This window comes from Mesoplodon bidens (assembly GCF_964165515.1).
Source record: "Mesoplodon bidens genome assembly, chromosome: 15".
Lineage (NCBI taxonomy): Eukaryota > Metazoa > Chordata > Mammalia > Artiodactyla > Ziphiidae > Mesoplodon > Mesoplodon bidens.
In genome coordinates, this window is record NC_138171.1 from 79857323 (window position 1) to 79877888 (window position 20566).

The 20566-nt window shown below is 38.0% G+C and overlaps 2 protein-coding genes across 4 annotated transcripts in view; one reads left to right on the top strand and one right to left on the bottom strand.

Annotated features, from left to right (window-relative positions):
• MACROD2 (mono-ADP ribosylhydrolase 2) overlaps positions 1–20566 on the top strand; it is a 1988024-nt gene that overhangs the window by 43175 nt on the left and 1924283 nt on the right. The gene's annotated exons all lie outside the window — the stretch shown is intronic.
• LOC308629048 (RNA polymerase-associated protein RTF1 homolog) lies at positions 205–18062 on the bottom strand (the record flags this gene model as incomplete). Its single annotated transcript, XM_081256484.1, has 2 exons — positions 16881–18062; positions 205–224 (listed from the first exon to the last, which is right to left on the bottom strand). Exons 1-2 carry the CDS (start codon positions 17989–17991, stop codon positions 205–207), a joined length of 1131 nt encoding a protein of 376 aa, XP_081112610.1. The 5' UTR covers positions 17992–18062.

The window sequence follows — 20566 nt, forward strand, 5'->3', positions numbered from 1 at the left end:
CTCCCTGACCAGCCTGAGAAAGCAAGGGTTCGCTGTCTACCCTTTACCACAGTCTTAGGGTGGAGGTCAATGCACAGAGCTCTCCAGGGGGTCCACTAGGCCATTTAAAAGTCCATCCCCAAACCAATGGCATTTCCAACCAGAGGAAACCAATGGTCATGCAAATTTGTTTCAATCAAGACAGTAGTCTCTCAAATATGTAATTCAGTGAAGATGAACATAACCTGCAGATAATAAAAAAGCAAAAAGAACCATGAAACTAAAATTGTTTACAGCATAGTAGTTTAAGATATTAAAATGAGAATGTAGAAAAGGTTGTTGCTTAGGAAAGTGTTTAATCCTTAGCCCCAAAGTAATAAAGTAGAAACTTACTATAAACTAGTTTGGCAGTTTTAAATGCAGGCAGGTAATTCTGATTTTAAATGTTCTGTTTTTCTAAGGTAAGACAAACTTGAAAGTATTTGGTCAAACTTGGTTTTATGAAATGGTTTAATGTACAAAGTTTTCTAGGAGTCTTTGGACCTTCACAAAACGGAACAGGGCTCACTGGGTTTAAGAGACTATAAAGCACTGTTTTTAATGAGCCTTTGTCTCTATTTCACGTAGCATAGTGCTTGGCAATTACTAAGTGCTCAGTAAATGTTGAATTAACTGATCAATTTGAAATAAAAACTGGAATCTAAATATGGATGACAGCAGTGGGTATGGGACATAGTTCCTTTGGTGGAGATGTCATCAGTTTTCATGTTCCATTTCCACTACAGTTGAGATGAAGAAAATTCTGTACTGTGCATCTTCTGAGCCTAGCAATCTCTTTTCTTTTTTAAGCATTTATGTGAGTTTTTTTTAAATTGTCTTATTCTTTTCTATGTCTGTTTCCTCAGTAAACTTCCATTTTTGTTCTCTTCCCTTAGCCAGTACAAAGATGGCTTGTGGGTACTTCCTGTCTGTGTCATGACTTTGTTTTGTGAACCATTGATCAGAGGAGATCCAAGAAAGAAAAGATGAATCGTTTGAAAAAATTAAGAAGCTTCTCTTCCCTTCTGTGTGTAAAAGATATACATATTTCTTTAGCAGCCAGTTAAAATTCAAACTAGCTGATTTACCAAATTGCCAGTTAGGTGTCACACTTAATTGTTGGTCCTGTGTCTAGGCTGGGTATTAGATATCATTTAGATCGAATAGTGTCTGGGATTTGGTCAGTGAAAAACTTGAAAAGTCATTTATTAACCACTAGTTGTAGATGTTTTTCCTGTTAAAATTAGTGCTAATTTTTAGTATCTTATTTACTCAAGGTTCACTTTGTCCCTTAATAAATAAAATAATGAAGTGGAACTGATATATAAATAATATAGCAATATAGCTGTTAAAAAGTAAGCAGAAACAAGTTCATACCTTAAGGTAAATTCTTGCACTTTTCCATTCAGGCACATTTTACCTTGAATCAGGATAAGGGATTTAGTGAAACTGTACTATCTACAAATCCATTTTTCAAGAGCAGCCAATTGTGCACTTACATGCTGTTCCTCCTTTTCATTATTTTGCAAGTCGAGAATTCATACCTGACATTTTTTTTCTCTGAAAGAATTAAATAATCTTCTATCAGTAGTACTCCTACTTCTTTCTTACCCATAGAGACAATTTTGGTTTCTATATTACTACTTGGTCATTGTGCAGATCCTGCTTTGTGAAGGTTAACTGCTTGTAATGGCAAAGATTCTAACCACCTCCTCCCACCCTAACCCCCACCATCACATACATAATCAGGCATTCGGAATTATTATCCAAGGTGGCAATTTCCTCCTACCTTGAAACTTGTACAGATAATCTTGTCAAATGATTCCTTTGTATGATGAATTTTCATTTTTCCAGAAATAGCTCAAGGTGACTTCCATTTCATAGCGCTTCTTAGTTTAGTTACTATACTAATCTTTAAATAAAGTTGCCAGAGTCATCACCAGATTATTTCTTGAAATAGGATCTCTAAATTTAGCTTTCATTTGTTTACTTCTGTTTATTTTTATTGTTACAGTGAAGGAAAAAAATATGTGTTTGTTGCCTCTACACAGAAACTGACCGACTCAGAATAGGAAACACCGGTTGACTCCATCAGAATTATTCACTTTCATTTACAGTTGAACTCAACTAACATTTTTAAAGCCCTCCTAGCTTTGCTTCAGGTACTTGGAATTCAAAGAATGAGATAAAAATTCTGACATCTAAGATACTTCAAATTACAAAACAGTATGTAGTCCTTTATGGGACCACAGCGACAAAGGAGGAGATAGGGTTGGGAGAACTCTGTAGAAGAGATGATAACATCACTAAGCCCTAAAAGAAGAGAATCAATTTGGGAGCGGGTGGAGGAGACCAGGAAGTAGAAAAAAAGAGTTGCAAGACTTAAAGACCTATAGAATTCTAGAGTCCTATTAGCCATTTCTAAGGGTGGAGGGTTCTCTATGGGAGAGTGGCAGAGGAAGTCAGGGATCACCTAATGAAAGGCCTCACAGACCATTGCCTTTGCATGAGAAATCAAACTAATATGCATATGGCTTGGCTATTAAAATACAGATTCTGATTCAGTAAGTCAGGGTTAGGACCCTGACTTAGGTGAGGAAATGGTCCCAAGTGATGTTGATGCTGCTGGGCCCCTAACCACACTTTGAACAGCAGCAAGATTATATACTCTTCTGAAGAGTTTCGCCTTTATTCTGTGGAGCTTGAAGGAGTGTATATGATCAAACTCTCATTTTAAGAAAATTCTGTTTACATAGGCATAGAAGAGGAGACGTGGTCACCATTAGACTTGGCAAGGGGAAAAACTGATACTGAAGAGGAGGAGGAGATGGAGGCTAGAGATATGCAAAAAATAGTATAAAAAGCTCTTGGTTATTAATTGGCTATGGAGGGGAGTTGCTGAGGGCAGGTAATTTGTATGTTCATAGGTTTGGAAATTGACTAACTGGCAGGTAATGTCTGCTGAGTTAGGGAGGAGAAGCAGTTTGATCTTGTGCCTTTGTGTGTGTGTGTGTGTGGGTAGGGTGGGGTGGCGGGGGAGGGAGCAAGAAGAAAAAAATGTCTGCCAGGCAGTTCTAAATGACTAGATTGTCATGTGTGGCAAGTACATATAGGCACTGGGGACTCATTAGGTCAGCTCATTTCACATTTATTGAGAGCCTGATGTTTGCCAAGTTCCCTGCTAATACTGCTTAGCATACTAGAAGGGGTGAAATGGGATCTCTTCCCTAAAGGATCTTGCTACTTAGTGGGAAGATAGAACCAAATGAATAATTGCAATCTAGTGTAACCCAGTCAATAACGAAATAAACCAAGGTGGGGATTCCTGGAGAACACTGGGGAAACTTTTAAGTTAGGTGACAATTCAGCAAGGTGTAGATGGGTGAATAGAAATCCATAAGCAGGTGGATAGGGGAGTGAGAGGAGAGATGGACATCCCAGTCAGTCGGAATAGGAAGTTAGCTTTTGGAGTCCAGGTTGCAGGTCATTTGCTACAGCAGTAGCTCAAAGTAGAAGGCTGGATGGTGGAAGAGGAGGCTGCAAAGGTAAGCAGGGGTCCGATCATAAGTTTTCTTTGCCATGTGTGGCCCCTTAACCTATAGATAATGAGGGTAGGTAGGGGCACCTGAATTGTTAGTTTTGCACTTCGCATTTTAGAGGGAACATTCTAATAGTATCAGTGTGAAGGCTGAATTGGAGAGAGGTAAAATGTGGCACTTGAATCCCAGGTAGACAGTCTAAGTAGTGGTCTAAGTCCAAATAATTAAGCCGCCCCAAACTCAAAATCCTGTAAGGGGTCAGACAGAGGAGATGAATGTGGGAAGTAACAATGGTGTAAGACTTAGGAGGGCCAGGTTCTGCTATGAAAGGAAATGTGGTGTGTGTTCCCTCTTCCCCCACCGGGGAATCCACATTCAAAACTCTAAATACCATTGTGCTGCCAAGTAAAACACCCTTAACGTAGTAATTTCTGGTCAAAACCAAGGTGGTTTTAGTGATGACAGAAGTAAATTATTTGGGAAGTAGAATTTCCGTGTTGAGAGACAACTAAGTGACCAACAAAGGGCTACAGGTTGTGGGAGGAATCACACACTTTTGGTGAAGAGTGAGGAATTTGCTTTGGACATGTTGGGTTTGAGGTGCTTGTGGAATATCCAAGTAGAGATAGCTAGTGTACAGTTGTCCGAACTGGGCTGAAGAATGAGACTTGGGAAGTCCTCTATATAGCAGAGTGAAGATTCTCTAAGGAAAAAACTTAGGATGAGAGAAGAGAAAGAGGGCTGAGGATGGAACCCCAAGGAGTTGTGAACTTTAAACAATGACCAGTGACAGGAATAACAGTACTGTTCATGGAAAAGGAGTCTGGTGGTTTGGCTACGCTGGAGACAAGGAATCAGTGTTTCAGTAAAGAAAATCGTTCAGTTGTGTCCCTTGCCCCAGAGAGGTGCAGAAACAAAGAATGCAAAGTGTCCTTCAGATCTGGTGTAGAGCACCCCCTGACAAATTTGTCTAAAGCCACTTCAGTGGGGCCAGAACCCAGAAAACTGGATTATGGAGTGACTGGGAGATGAGAAAGCACAGACAGTGATTTCTTTTGGAAGAATTCTTTCCCTTTTGCCATTTTAAGAAAACATTTTTATTTATTTATTTATTTTATTTTTGGCTGTGTTGGGTCTTCGTCTCTGCGCGAGGGCTTTCTCTCGTTGCGGCGAGCGGGGGCCACTCTTCATCGCGGTGTGCGGGCCTCTCACTGTCACGGCCTCTCGTTGCAGAGCACAGGCTCCAGACCTGCAGGCTCAGTAGTTGTGGCTCACGGGCCTAGTTGCTCCGCGGTATGCGGGGTCCTCCCGGACCAGGGCTCGAACCCGTGTCCCTGCATCGGCAGGCAGACTCTCAACCACTGCGCCACCAGGGAAGCCCTCTTTTGCCATTTTTAAAAGGCACTTTATCAAAACTTAAGTTCCTGACTGAATGATCTAATTATAGGCTGTCTAGCTGAAAATAGTTATATACGGGATGAATTAATTTTATTAATATAAATATGCTGGCATAAGTCGTAAGAATATAAAGATAGGTGTGGTTATTTTTAAACTGAAAAGCTGCTATAACAAAGATAATTTAGAAAATGAGCTTTTATATTTATAGGCTTATTCACCTGTCTTCATTAACGTTAAAGTAAACTGCTTTGTGAAACTCCCAAGGAATATTTGCTACACGTTTCTGATTAAAGAAGAAAAGTTTGTGCATTTATTTTCTTGAATTAAACATGCTTTGAAAATTATAAAAATTGTTCAACCTCTTCCTTTTTAGGACTTAAAAATGGGCTTAAACATTGAAGTGCTTTATAGTTTTACCTCAGACTTTTTTTTCCTATTGACTTAAAAGTTATTCATAGTCTTTGCAATGCCACCCTCTAGCGATCGCTTCCCAAAATGCATTAATTAACTTGAAAAGTCTGTTCCGTCTCTAGCACCCCTCGTCCTTTGTCTCAGCCCGCATTGTTTGGTGTCTTTTATTGCTCCTCAGTTGAGGGGGGCGGTGTGTGTGTGTGTGTGTGTGTGTGCGCGCGTGCGCGCTTCATAGCCATTTATACTTCTTATTCTCCTTTAATGGCATTAGGGAAAGATCAGGAGCTTTGGAGCCAAAAATTTGGTTATGAAATCTTACACCTTCATTTATCAAACTGTGCCTAGGGCAAATTACCTGTCCAGAGTTCTTCTGAGGAGTGAAGGCGAATGTCTTTTTGTGACACTCAATACAGCAAAGAGTAGGCATTCAACATCTGGCAACTCTTTGTTCCACCTTCTTCTCCCCGTCCTCATAGACTAGGCTAGGGGGTCAAAATTCTTTTTTACCCCCTCTGATTTCTCTTGATATAAAGCATCTTATTATATTACTACTGCCTATTTACTTGTCCAAGTTCTGTAACTTTTAGAGGCCAGGGACCATGTTTGGCTTGTGCATGTTTGTATCGTTAGTATTTAGCACAGTCCAGTAGATACAGGATCCTCATTAAATAAATATTTGTTGAATAACTAAGTGAACAAATGATTGAATAAATGACTACCACTTCCTAATAGGAATCTTGGCGTGTGTTATAGCAGTTTCTCTGGTATTATGCAGGTTGCATAATATAATTACATAATATAATTAGATTTTACCCAAAGCCTTTCATAGGGGTATTTATTTGCTATTTTTTCAATTTCTTCTATAGTTATTAGTCTTTTCAGGTTTTTGACAATATAATTTGTATTTTCCATAAAAATTGTCAATTTCACCCAATAAGAAAGTATAAGCAAACAGTTGTACGTAGGATTTCAGTATAACATTTGATTTCTTCCGTATCTGATTAAAGTCCTTTTATCACTCCCAATTTTATGTCTTGTGTTTTCTTTTCATTAAAAAATATATTAGATGGAGGTATGTGTATTTTATTGGTATTTTTGAAGCACTGGGATTATTTTGAATTCTTCTGTTTTTCTACTCTCTAATTGAAAAAATATATATAATTTTACCTGTATTGCCTCTTCTAGGCTTTTCTAATAATTTAATGCACCCACTTATTTTTATTCCTTTTTTGTTAAAGCTTTTATTACTCTAAATTTGCTTCTGATACCTATATCTAAGTCCCATATTGTTTGGTATATACTATTTTTGTTATTTCTGAGTTTTCAGTAAATACGCTGATTTTCTTCTTGACTTGAGAGTTGTTTAAGGAGGGTATTTTTAAATTATGAAGTGTGTGTGTATGTATATGTTCACAGTTAACTTCTAGTTTTATTATAATGTGACCAGAGAATAAGGCCCATACAATTGCTATTTTTTGAGATTTTTTTTCTTGTGGTACATACAAAATCAATATTTAAAATGTTCTCCAGAAACTGAGAAAGAAGTTGAGCCTCTGTAGGGTATACAGTTCTCTATATTTATTTATTGGCTTTATTTCAGATACCCTCTACATTTTGACTGCTTCAACTGTCATATACTTATGAGGATTAAAGTTTTAAATTACTGTTGTGTGTTTGTCATTTTTCTCACTGTTTTTTTTAACATGCTTCAGTACTATGTTATGTGACGCTTAAAAGTTTGTAATTGATATCTTCATAGTGGATTTTCCTTTTCATCGATTAAAAATAATCTTTTTAATAAATGTTGCTGGTCATTTGGATATTCAAATGGGAAGAAAATAAAACCCGATCTCTGCTTCCCACCATGCACATTTGATTTAAGATCTAAATGTGAAAAGTAAAATAATGAAGCCTCTGTAGGACAATATAAGAGAATATCTTCTCTATCTTAAAGTAGGAAAATATTTCTTAAACAGGACACAAAGCTTAGTAACATAAAGGAAAAGATTGATAATGCTGGACCATTGACAAGTTAAGAAACTCTGTCGTCAAAAGATTCCAATAAAACAGAAAAAGTAAACCAAAGAATGAGAGAAGGTACTTGCAGCATATATACCGGACAAAGGGCTTTTATCCATATTGTGTAAGAATTCCTATAAATCAGTAATGAAAAAGACAGACAACCCAATAGAAAAATGGAAATGAGAATTGAACAGGCACTTTAGGAAAGAGGATATTCAGGTGGCTAATGAATATATGAACAATTGTACAACTTATTCACCAGGGAAATGCTGATTAAAACCATAGTGAGGTACTATCACAACACTCACTAGAATGGCTAGAATTTAAAAGACTGACAATATCAAGTGTCAGCAGAATGTGGATGGCAATGAAACTCCTTCACTCCTGCTGAGAAAACCACTTTTGAACGTTTTGGCAGCATCTACCAAAGCTCTGTGTACACAGATATAAATAGGAACACAGATAACCTATATATCCCAGAAATTTCATAGGAATTCATGCAGATATCCACTAAAATCAAGTACAGTCATGTTCAAAGCAGCATTATTTGTGTTAGTCAAAACCTGGAAACAAAAATGTCCATCAACAGTAAAAACGGGTGAGTAAATTGTGGTGTATTCAATCCAATATTACGCAGCAATGAGTAGAGCGATGAAAATGCACAAATTACAGCTCCAAGCAAGGATAAATTACACAAATAATACTTGTTCATCGAAAGTTATCAGGCATAAAAGAGTACATATTATATATGATTCCATGTATATAAAATTAAAAAGCAGTCAAGAGTAGCCTAGGAATCAGATCTCAGGATAGTGGTTGGTTTGAGGAGGAGGAAGAGATAATGATTAGGAAGTGGTATTAAGAAGACGTCTAGGTGTTAGTAATGTCCTATTTCTTGACATGGGTGGTGGTTACATGGGTTTACTGACTTTAGAATAATTCAGTGAGTTGTATAATTTATTATTTATGAGTTTTTTGCATGTATGTTTTAGTTTGATAAAGAAATATACAAAAGTATACAAATTACAAGAAACCAAAAAATGTTGCTTTGGTGTAAGGTACTATTAATATTAAAATAAGTAGAAATTCAGTACAACTTAACCACAATTTTGTCACATATTGAATACGTCCATAAATAATTTCTCTGCCAGTTATTTGCCTGTATGGTCTCACCCAGCTTCTGTATGTCCTGCTCTGTATTTGTATGGCAGGGTACATTCAAAACAAAACAAAACTTTTCTTTTTTTCTTGAATTCTATTCTGGCTTTGGTTTTGTTTTCATTTGGCAGCTATATCTTTGTCCTACTTTAAAAAAATTATTTTCCCTTTTTGAATTTTTACCTATTTTGAGAGTCATTGACTTTTACAAAGGAATTTTTATTCATTTTCATCCATAATCATAAATGTTTTCTTTAAATTTATTTTTTATGCTTTATTGCTATTGTTATGCACTGTGTGTGTGTGTGTGTGTAGGCAATTAAACTTTATTTTTAATTGAAACTTAAATTTCTCTGAATGCGCCTATATTTTTCTAATTGTATCAAAAATAAATTTTTTACAATTCCCCCAGTTTAAGTTCACTTTTCCTGTCCTTTTTCTCACTTTTGTCTTTTATTGATGTAGTTTTTGATTCAGATTAAATTTTTTTCAGGTTATTTTTTGTATTTTTTTAATCTCGAGTTAATCATGAGACTTAACACTCTGTTTTATAACTACACGTATAATCATTAATTTATTCACCCCCAAATTTATTTTGGTGCTACTAAAGTACCACACACTGTTCTAGGCAAATAACAATATAAATGAAAAAGATAGATGGGGCCCCTGATCTCATCCAGCTTTATATTCTTTGGGCCAGATGGTCAATAAATAGGTAAATAGGATACTTTTATATTTTGAAGAGTAGTATGAAGGGAGTAAATGGTGAAGTGATAGAGAATGACTGCAGTTGGGATTGAGGCTACACGTTGCATAGGTTGGTCAGAGAAGGACTTTTTGAAGCAGCAACATTAAAGCTGAGACTTGAAGGACAAGAAGAGACATAGAGCTGGGTGACGAGCAGTCAGGCTGAGAGTAGCCAGTGCCCTGATGAAGTAAGGAGTTTAATCTTTCGAAGAACTTTCATTCATCATTACTTACTGTAACTTCTGTCAGTCATGGTACTAGGTATTTAAGACGTAGTCATGAATGAACGAAGTTTCTGCTTTCAAAGCATTTGCATTTTCCCTAAACAGATCAAAACCAATTTCAGACTGTGATAAGTGCTATGAAGATAAAATATGTAAGATGCTGAATGAGGAGAGGAGACCACTTTAAGTAGTATAGTGAAGGAAGTTTTTCTGAGGAGGTGATATTAATAGAAACATTTAGCCATATGAAAACCTAGGGGAAGAGCATGTATGGCAGGATTTCAGTTAGGTTAGAGCAAAGTTACTGGGAAGGAGAAGACAACTAGGGTTGAACAGTGGGAAGAACCTTAGACTTTTTTCCAAGTACAGTGGGAAACTATAGGTTCAATTTCTGTAATAAAAAGACTTCCAACTACAAGGCCTGTAACAATACAGAAGTATCTCATGCAGCAACTCAGTCCAGAGCTGGTAGCTTACTCTATTCCACAAGGTTGTTTAAGGACCCTGGTTCGCTCTGTCTTGGTCTTTAGTTATCTGACAAGGTGTTTCCCCTGTGTATGTGGTTCAAGCCACCTTACCATCTACAGGCCCATGTCCCTAACTTTGCAAAGAGGGAATGAAGGACTAGCAACTTCCTTTGTAAGTGTAGTCATCATTTAGTCACATGGGCACTCTTAGCATGGGAGGTTTAGAAGTATAGTCTCTCCTGAGCAAGTGCATGTATAGAGAAAAGAAAAGGTGCTCAGGACTGAGATTTGGGGAACTTTAACATTTAGAGGTGGCAGCAGGAGCCAGCAAAAGTCTCTGAGAAGGAGTGACTCGTGAGATAAGGAGAAACCAGGACAACAAAAAGCCATGGGGGGCTTCCCTGCTGGCACAGTGGTTAAGAATCCACCTGCCAAGGCAGGGGACATGGGTTTGAGCCCTAGTCCGGGAAGATCCCACATACCACAGAGCAGCTAAGCCCATGCGCCACAACTACTGAGCCTGCGTGTCCCAACTACTGAAGCCCGAGTGCCTAGAGCTTGTGCTCTGCAACAGGAGAAGCCATTTCAATGAGAAGTCTGCACACAGCAGTGAAGAGTAGCCCCCACTTGCTGCAACTAGAGAAAGCCTGTGTGCAGCAACAAAGACCCAACACAGCCATAAATAAATAAATAAATAAATAAATAAATAAAATATTAAAGCCATGGGAGCTAAGGAAATGACGTGTTTCAAGAAGAGTGGTTACGTCTGTTAAATGCTTCTAAAAAAATTGAGCAAGATGGGATCAGAAAGGGGGGCATTGGATTTGACAATATGTAGGTCACTGGGAAGCTTGACAAGAGTCATTTCAGTGGATTAATAGGGTCAAAAGCCAGACTTTAGAAGGCTGAAGAGTGACTCAGGGAAAGTATAAATAGGTCCGGCCACTCAGGAAAGCTATTTGGCACTAAATCTGTGAATACTGCATGGCTCTCTGCTTCCACTCCCAGGTACATCATGATAGTCTTGCACTTGTGTACATGGAAGACATGCTCAAGAATGTTCTTTAGTGGTATTGTTCATAAAAGCCCCAAACTGGAAACAACCCAAATATCCATCAACAGAAGAAAGGATAAATAAACTCTGGCATATATATAAAATGGAATGCTGTTCCAGAGCAAAAATTGGTGGGCTATAACCATATGTATCAGTATGATGAAACCTCAAAACATGATTGACCAAAACAAGCAATTCACACAAGAATATATACTGTTTGATTCCATTTACATAAATTTCAAAAATAGTCAAAATTAAATGTGTCATATATGGTGGATACATGAATATTGTTAAAACTCCGAAAGAAAGAACCAACAAAAATTTAGGAGAGAGACAAATAGGGAGCTTCAAATATGTTGGTAGTGTTTTATTTCTTAAGTTGGGTGGTGGGTGCTTGGATGTTCATTTTAAAAAGTGTTATTCTTTAAAGGTTTATATTAATGTATTATCTCCTGTATGCTTTACTTTAGATTTTTATTTAAAAAAACCTCTGAACAATGGAAGAGTGAATGTGCAATAAAGATGTGGAGAAAGTGAGTGTGGACAACATTTTGGAAAGTTTGCTGTGATGCAGATCTGAGAAAGAATGAGAATAATTATTACAGACCTTGATAGGAAAATTAAGTGAGGTAAAGGCTAGGGCATAGTTATCAGAGATTGAGATGTTGGAGATTATATTTTGGAAGTACATAGAATAGGAATGGATGAGTGAAGTGATGTAGAGGAGAAGATTGTTTGAGGGGGGAAGGCCAAGGAACCAAAGGCCAAGTGCATGTTGACGTTACTGGGAATGATGACAGGAGTAGAATGGATAGAGGACATTGAGCTAGGAGGCCAGTCTGCGGTGACGAGAGGATGGAGGATGACTCCAGTGAAGAAAAGAGTATGTAGTCCTCATGGGGTGTTGGAGGAGGAAGGAACAGATATGGTTTGGGTGTTGGAGTGGGGAGCATTTACCGCGCCTCTTACCCTTGAGGAACATGTGGTTAGAGTTTAAAAAACAAAGGAACCTCCACTTGAAATGAACTGATATTCTTAGAGGACAGCTAAGTTTCAGTGAAATCCAGAAAGTTGAGGAAACTTCCAGTGACTAGGCTGAGGATATAGTTGAGATTCCTGATCTCAGAGAAGGATTCCAGAAGGCACTGGGGGAACTGTAATCACCCATGTGCTCAGAGGGAGAATCTGACTATTTTCCTTTAAATGAATGGTTTCAGTGCCTACTACCAGTCCATTTATACTGTGGTGCTTTTCCTGTTGGCTTATTGTATCTTATTTACAGACAGGTTTTACCATTTCTTTTAGTAGTGTTTTAGGATGTGTGTAGGAGTTGTATAGCTGGTGAGCCTTTGTATATCTTGGCCAGCTGATGAATTCGTTGGGTACAGTCTTTGTCTCTGAAAATTCAGTAGCCCTTGTTTCACTGATTCTAATATTTGAATTGGTTGACAGATTTTTAAATAGTCAAGATTTGCATTCTTACTTATATGCCTGGTATTTTAATAGTGTAGCAGTGAAAATATTACCGCTTGGAAGTTCTTATAAATAAATAAAATATGACTAAATTGAAAGAGGGGAAATTATATATTTTACATGTACCAGTCACCATAGAAGTATGAACATTGTGCATTCTCACACCGAGAAAGGTCGCTACATTTTTTTATGTTTTTGTTTTCCTTTGAAATGTACTTTGTGATATTTTTGTACATAAGTACACTGTTTATCGCATATTTTAGAAAATTTCACTAAAAGAAGTTGGATGTAAATTCTGCTGCTGGAAAATTCTTTTCAATTTGTTATTAGTTACCTGAGTCAGTTTTTTAAAGTTCTTTTTAAAAATTGCATGTACATGGAAGCAACCTAAGTGTCCATCGACAAATGAATGGATAAAGAAGATGTGGCACATATATACAATGGAATATTACTCAGCCATAAGAAGAAATGAAATTGAGTTATTTGTAGTGAGGTAGATGGACCTAGAGTCTGTCATACAGAGTGAAGTAAGTCAGAAAGAGAAAAATAAATACCGTATGCTAACACATATGTATGGAGTCTAAAAAAAAAGAATGGTTCTGATGAACCTAGGGGCAGGACAGGAATAAAGATGCAAACATAGAGAATGGACTTGAGGACACGGGGAGTGGGAAGGGTAAGCGGGGACGAAGTGAGAGAGTGGCATGGACATATATACATTACCAAATGTAAAATAGATAGCTAGTGGGAAGCAGCTGCATAGCACAGGGAGATCAGCTCAGTGCTTTGTGACCACCTAGAGGGGTGGGATAGGGAGGGCGGGAGGGAGACACAAGAGGGAGGGGATATGGGGATACATATATACATATAGCTGATTCACTTTGTTATACAGCAGAAACTAACACAATATTGTAAAGCAATTATACTCCAATAAAGATGTTTAAAAAAATAATAAAAATTGCATGTATGTACTGAGAAGGTTTAGAAGTAACCTGTAATACATTTGTCAAGATAACCTAAGAAATAATAAAAATATTTAAGTGTGATTTTGTTATATATATATTTTTTACTTAGGGACTGGCACTTCTAGTACAGCTTGGTGATTGTGCAAATCTGTATGATATTACATATCAGTACTGAAAGTCTGGGAAATGGGAAATGGCCTAAATGCTCTCAAAGAGGAATTGATTAGATAAATTATGGCATATCTATTTGCTGACTGGATAAACTAGGGAAAGGCTGGGCTGTTGTCACAAAGAGACCTACCAATGATTCCATGGTTTCAAGAAGATTTTACTTTATTTCATACATTATAGAATATTTCAGGTCAGCTGGGAGATCTACTGTATGTGGTCGGTCATTCAGGGATACAGATTCTTCTCTATCATCTCATGGGGCAGTAATGGCCTAAGCTAGGTTGTAGGCACATCCATATTCTGGTTTTATTGAAACTGTTCTTGCTAAGTGATGACATAATTGTTATATCCAGTGGGACATTTTTCAGTTCTCCTATTACTTCTCTGTGACATTTGAAGCTGCTGATAACTTGTTTATTAAACTTTATCCTCCACATGCTTCTGCTGGTTTTTCTCCTGTTTCTTTAAGTATTTGTGTCTTTTTCATGTACTTTCCCTTTGCCTTATCTATAAACGTTGGTGTTCTCTAGTGTTGTGTCTTTGGCCCATTTTCATTTACCTGTGCACCCATGATGATCTCACCCAGAGCCCCTACCACATGATGTTGTCTCCCAAATCTGCATTTCTAGCCTGAAAATCTATCTTTTTAGCACCAAGACCTGTACATACAAAAGCTGTCCTAAAACATTCTGTAGGAAGTTCAAATTTGAGTTATCCAAGATTGACAATGATCTTCCTTCCTAAACCAGGCTCCCACTGCATTGCCACCTAGATCAGAAACCAGGAAGTCAACCTCAGAAACTGCCTGTCCTCCCTCCTCCACTGAGACATTAACAGTTTGTTAAGATGCCTCTTGAGTATTTTTGCTGGCATTTGCCTTTTCCTGTCTCCATTGCCACAGTCTTAGCTCAGGCCAAGACTATTTTAAGAGCTTCCTTGGGGAATCTATGTTTCTGTTCAGGCTCCCTTCCAATCCTATTTATTGATTAACTAGGTCAGTGATTTTCTTTTACTGGTATTTGGTGGGCAGCAACTGTGTGTCTATTTTAAATTGTATAACATCTGGCACAGTGCCAAGTGCAGTTCAGCTATTAATAGCTAAATTATACTAATGATAATAAATTAAAAGAAGAGAGCTTGTGAGTAAAGACAAACCAAGATTTGTAATTATATTAAGGAATTATTACTTAATATTCAAAGAATCCTGGGAGAAAATTAAATATTATTTTGACACAAGTAAGAAAAAAGTACTTGAGCTAAAGAAAATGATTTTGGGATTTTAATGTTTAACTTAATGCAGTCTAAGTCAAAGAACTCAATTAAGTTTGTTGCAGATGTTAACATATGCAGGGAAAGCAACAACAAATAGTTCTCAAACTCAGTTGGTATGTTTGTTCCAACTCTGTTCTTTAAATTTGGGCCCAGCCAAGGCTGAACATCTGTCATCTGTGGTAGTTCTTGCCAGTTAACCTGGATTCCTCCTGGGCATCTGGCTTACCTGTCGTGTTGTCTTAATGACATTGGGACTGTTAGCTTTTATTCTCCGGTGATCCTGCACATTCTGTCTTGCAATTTCCTTGGCTCTTGCATACCTCTGGGGTCCTTGACTTTATGTACTCACCTAATTCATTGGTGGAGTCATCTCTCCCTAACCTGCCAGGAGGAGGGTATTTGAACATATTATTTTTGCAAAGTAAGTATTGTGCTGGATGGCATATATGGCAGAAAGAAGGGATTCTAACCAAACTTTCAGATTACTAGTAATTTTCTTCTCCTGTTAGCTAACACTTATTGAGTTTTTACTGTGTGTGGGGCACTGTTTCATATGCTTCACTATGTCTTTTTTTTTTTGTGGTACTCGGGCCTCTCACTGTTGTGGCCTCTCCCATCGTGGAGCACAGGCTCCGGACGTGCAGGCTCAGCGGCCATAGCTCACAGGCCTAGCCGCTCCGCGGCATGTGGGATCTTCCCGGACTGGGGCACGAACCCGTGTCCCCTGCATACTGTCTTGATTACTGTAGCTTTGTAGTATAGTCTGAAGTCTGGGAGCCTGATTCCTCCAGCTCCATTTATCTTTCTCAAGATTGCTTTGGCTATTCGGGATCTTCTGTTTTTCCATGCAAATTGTGAAATTTTTTGTTCTAGTTCTATGAAAAATGCCATTGGTAGTATGATAGGGATTGCGTTGAATCTGTAGATTGCTTTGGGTAGTATAGTCATTTTCACAATGTTGATTCTTCCAATCCAGTAACATGGTATATCTCTCCATCTGTTTGTATCATCTTTAATTTCTTTCATCAGTGTCTTATATTTTTCTGCATACAGGTCTTTTGTCTCCTTAGGTAGGTTTATTCCTAGGTATTTTATTCTTTTGTTGAAATGGTAAATGGGAGTGTTTCCTTAATTTCTCTTTCAGATTTTTCATCATTAGTGTATAGAAATGCAAGAGATTTCTGTGCATTAATTTTGTATCCTGCTACTTCACCAAATTCATTGATTAGCTCGAGTAGTTTTCTGGTAGCATCTTTGGGATTCTCTATGTATAGTATCATGTCATCTGCAAACAGTGACAGCTTTACTTCTTCTTTTCCAATTTGGATTACCTTTATTTCTTCTTATCTGATTGCTGTGGCTAAAACTTCCAAAAATATGTTGATTAATAGTGGTGAGAGTGGGCAACGTTGTCTTCCTCCTGATCTTGGGGGAAATGCTTTTAGTCTTTCACCACTGAGAACGATGTTTCCTGTGGGTTTGTCATATGTGGTCTTTATTGTGTTGAGGTAAGTTCCCTCTCTACCTACTTTCTGGAGGGTTTTTATCATAAATGGGTGTTGAATTTTGTCAAAAGCTTTTTCTGCATCTATTGAGAAGATCGTATGCTTTTTCTCCTTCAATTTGTTAATACGGTTTATCACAGTGATTGATTTGCATATATTGAGGAATGCTTGCATTCCTGGGATAAACCCCACTTGATTTTGGTGTATGATACTTTTTTTTTTTTTTTTTTTTTAAATAATTAATTAATTTATTTATTTTTGGCTGCATCAGGTCTTTGTTGCTGCGTGCGGTCTTTTCCTAGTTGCAGCGAGTGGGGTCTACTCTTCGTTGAGGTGCGAGGGCTTCTCACTGTGATTGCTTCTCTTTGTTGTGGAGCACAGGCTTCAGCAGTTGCGGTAGTGCACAGGCTTAGTTGCTCCGCAGCATGTGGGATCTTCCCGGACTAGGGCTTGAACCCATGTCCCCTCCTTTGGCAGGCAGATTCCGGTAAACTGGTTTGCTGTTGTGGTTTCCAATGCCAATCCGTACAAAACATCCTGTGACAGTTTTAGCAAAGAAGGGCATGTGACACCAACGTTCCAGCTTATGCCGTGATAATCGAACCCGATTCAGTTCCTCCGGTAAGGAGACCGGTTGTGATTTTGGAGGGATCTCTTCTTTCTCCTCTTCTTCATCAGATGACGACGTTCGGGATGAGCGGTCTGACTTTTCACTGGACTTGTCATCTTCCTCCTCCTCCTCATCGTCAGAGTACACCTCACTGGTCTTTAATGGCTGTTTCTTGGCGAGAAGCTCAGCTGTTCTGTTCTTCCGTTTTTCTCGCTCTGCTTTTAGCTCCTCCATGGCTTGAGATTTCTTATCTAGTTTCTCATCCCGTTTGGAACGTCGTTCCTTGTTATGGGATGTTACCTGAGATTCTTGAATCTGTGTCAGTTTCTTCTTTTCCTGCTCCTCTTCTTGCTTTTTCTTTTTTTCTTTCTTTTCTTTCTTTTTGGCTGTTTTCAGTTTTTTCCTGATTTCAAATCTTTTTTTTAACACCTCCCTCTTCTCTATGCGGTTGAACAGTTCTTGCTCTCTCTCCTTTTCTGTCATCTGTTCCAGACGGGCCCTGTCTTCCTCATCTCCCATGAGGTCTTCTCCATAGCCATCATGGAATTCCTCATCTTCTGAGGAAGAGTCTGAATCTGAACTGGAGGAGGAGCTGTTGCTGTCAGAATCTGACACTTCACCTTCCTCAGGGGCTGAGCTCTCAGCTGAACTGTCTTTGTCCGAACTGCCTGAGGAAGCAGTTTTATTGGCCTGTTTCTTCATGGTTCCTTTCTTTTCTATTTTTCTGGCTTTTCCTTTCTTCTTATTTTTATTGCTCCCAAAAGTCCACTCATCATCACTGTTAGACGTCTCCGAGTCTGAGGAGGCTGCAGGCTGACTAACAGGCGGCTCCTTCTCTTCAGAGTCACTTCGTTTCCGCTTTGCCAGGGACAAGAGCTCCTGATCCAGGTTCTCGTCGCTGCCGCTGTCTTCCGTGTCTGAGTCGATCACAACGCGGCCTTTCCGCTTCTTTACCATCGTGGTCCCCCGGCTCCCACGCCGGACGCCGCCCGGACTCCCCTCTTGCCCGCCTGCCAGTGGGACCGCCACTGCCGGTGTATGATACTTTTAATGTGTTGTTGGATTCTGTTTGCTAGTATTTTGTTGAGGATTTTTGCATCTATGTTCATCAGTGATATTGGCCTGTAGTTTTCTTTCTTTGTGACATCTTTGTCTGGTTTTGGTGTCTGGGTGATGGTGACCTTGTAAAATGAGTTTGGGAGTGTTCCTCCCTCTGCTATATTTTGGAAGAGTTTGAGAAAGACAGGTGTTAGCTCTTCTCTAAATGTTTGATAGAAGTCGCCTTTGAAGCCCTCTGGTCCTGGGCTTTTGTTTGTTGGAAGATTTTTAATCACAGTCTCAATTTCAGTGCTCGTGATTTACATTTTCTATTTCTTCCTGATTCAATCTTGGGAGGTTGTGCTTTTCTAAGAATTTGTCCATTTCTTCCACGTTGTCCATTTTATTGGCATTTAGTTGCTTGTAGTAATCTCTCATGATCCTTTGTATTTCTGCAGTGTCAGTTGTTACTTCTCCTTTTTCATTTCTAATTCTATTGATTTGAGTCTTCTCCCTTTTTTCTTGATGAGTCTGGCTAATGGTTTATCAATTTTGTTTATCTTCTCAAAGAACCAGCTTTTAGTTTTATTGATCTTTGCTATCATTTCCTTCATTTATTTTTCATTTATTTCTGATCTGAACTTCATTATTTCTTTCCTTCTTGTGACTTTGGGGGTTTTTTGGTCTTCTTTCTCTAATTGCTTTAGGTGTAAGTTTAGGTTGTTTATTTGAGATTTTTCTTGTTTTTTGAGGTAGGATTGTATTGCTATAAACTTCCCTCTTAGAACTGCTTCTGCTGCATCCCATAGGTTTTCATTGTCCTTTGTTTCTAGGTATTTTAAAATTTCCTCTTTGATTTCTTCAGTGATCTCTTGGTTATTTAGTAGTGTATCGTTTAGCCTCCGTGTGTTTTTATGTTTTACAGTTTTTTTCTTGTACTTGATATCTAGTCTTATAGTGTTGTGGTCGGAAAAGATCTTTGGTACGATTTCAATTGTGTTAAATTTACCAAGGCTTGATTTGTGACCCAAGATATGACCTATCCTGGAGAATGTTCCATGAGCACTTGAGAAGAAAGTGTATTCTGTTGTTTTTGGATGGAATGTCCTCTAAATATCAATTAAGTCTATCTTATTTAATGTATCAGCTAAAGCTTTTGTTTCCTTATTTATTTTCACTTTGGATGATCTGTCCATTGGTGAAAGTGGGGTGTTAAATTCCCCTAATATTATTGTGTTACTCTCTATTTCCCCTTTCATGGCTGTTAGCATTTGCCTTATGTATTGAGGTGCTCCTATATTGGGTGCATAAATATTTACAATTGTTATATCTTCTTCTTGGACTGTTTCCTTGATCATTATGTAGTGTCCTTCTCTGTCTTTTGTAATAGTCTGTATTTTAAAGTCTATTTTGTCTGATATGAGAATTGCTACTCTAGCTTTCTTTTGATTTCCATTTACATGGAATATCTTTTTCCATCCCCTCACTTTCAGTCTGTATGTGTCCCTAGGTCTGAAGTGGGTCTCTTGTAGACAGCATATATATGGGTCTTGTTTTCTGTATCCATTCAGCCAGTCTATGTCTTTTGGTTGGAGCACTGAATGCAGTTACATTTAAGGTAGTTATCAATATGTATGTTCCTATTACCATTTTCTTAATTGTTTTGGGTTTATTATTGTAGGGCTTTTCCTTCTCTTGTGTTTTCTGCCTAGAGGAGTTCCTTTAGCATTTGTTATAAAGCTGGTTTGGTGGTGCTGAATTCTCTTAGCTTTTGCTTGTCTGTAAAGGTTTTAATTTCTCTGTTGAATCTGAATGAGATCAGTGCTGGGTAGAGTAATCTTGGTTGTAGGTTTTTCCCTTTCATCACTTTAAGTATGTCCTGCCATTCCCTTCTGGCTTGCAGAGTTTCTGCTGAAAGATCAGCTGTTAACCTTATGGGGATTCCTTTGTATGTTATTTGTTGCTTTTCCCTTGGTGCTTTTAATATTTTTTCTTTGTATTTAATTTATGATAGTTTGATTAATATGTGTCTTGGCGTGTTTCTCCTTGGATTTATCCTGTATGGGACTGTCTGTGCTTCCTGAACTTGATTGACTATTTCCTTTTACATGTTAGGGAAGTTTTCAACTATAGTCTCTTCAAATATTTTCTCAGTCCCTTTCTTTTTCTCTTCTTCTTCTGGGACCCCTATAATTCAAATGTTGGTGAGTTTAATGTTGTCCCAGAGGTCTCTGAGACTGTCCTCAATTCTTTTCATTCTTTTTTCTTTATTTTGCTCTGCGGTAGTTATTTCCACTATTTTATCTTCCAGGTCACTTATCCGCTCTTCTGCATCAGTTATTCTGCTATTGATTCCTTCTAGAAAATTCTTAATTTCATATATTGTGTTGTTCATCATTGTTTGTTTGCTCTTTAGTTCTTCTAGGTCCTTGTTAAACGTTCCTTGTATTTTCTCCATTCTATTTCCAAGACGTTGGATCATCTTTAGTATCAT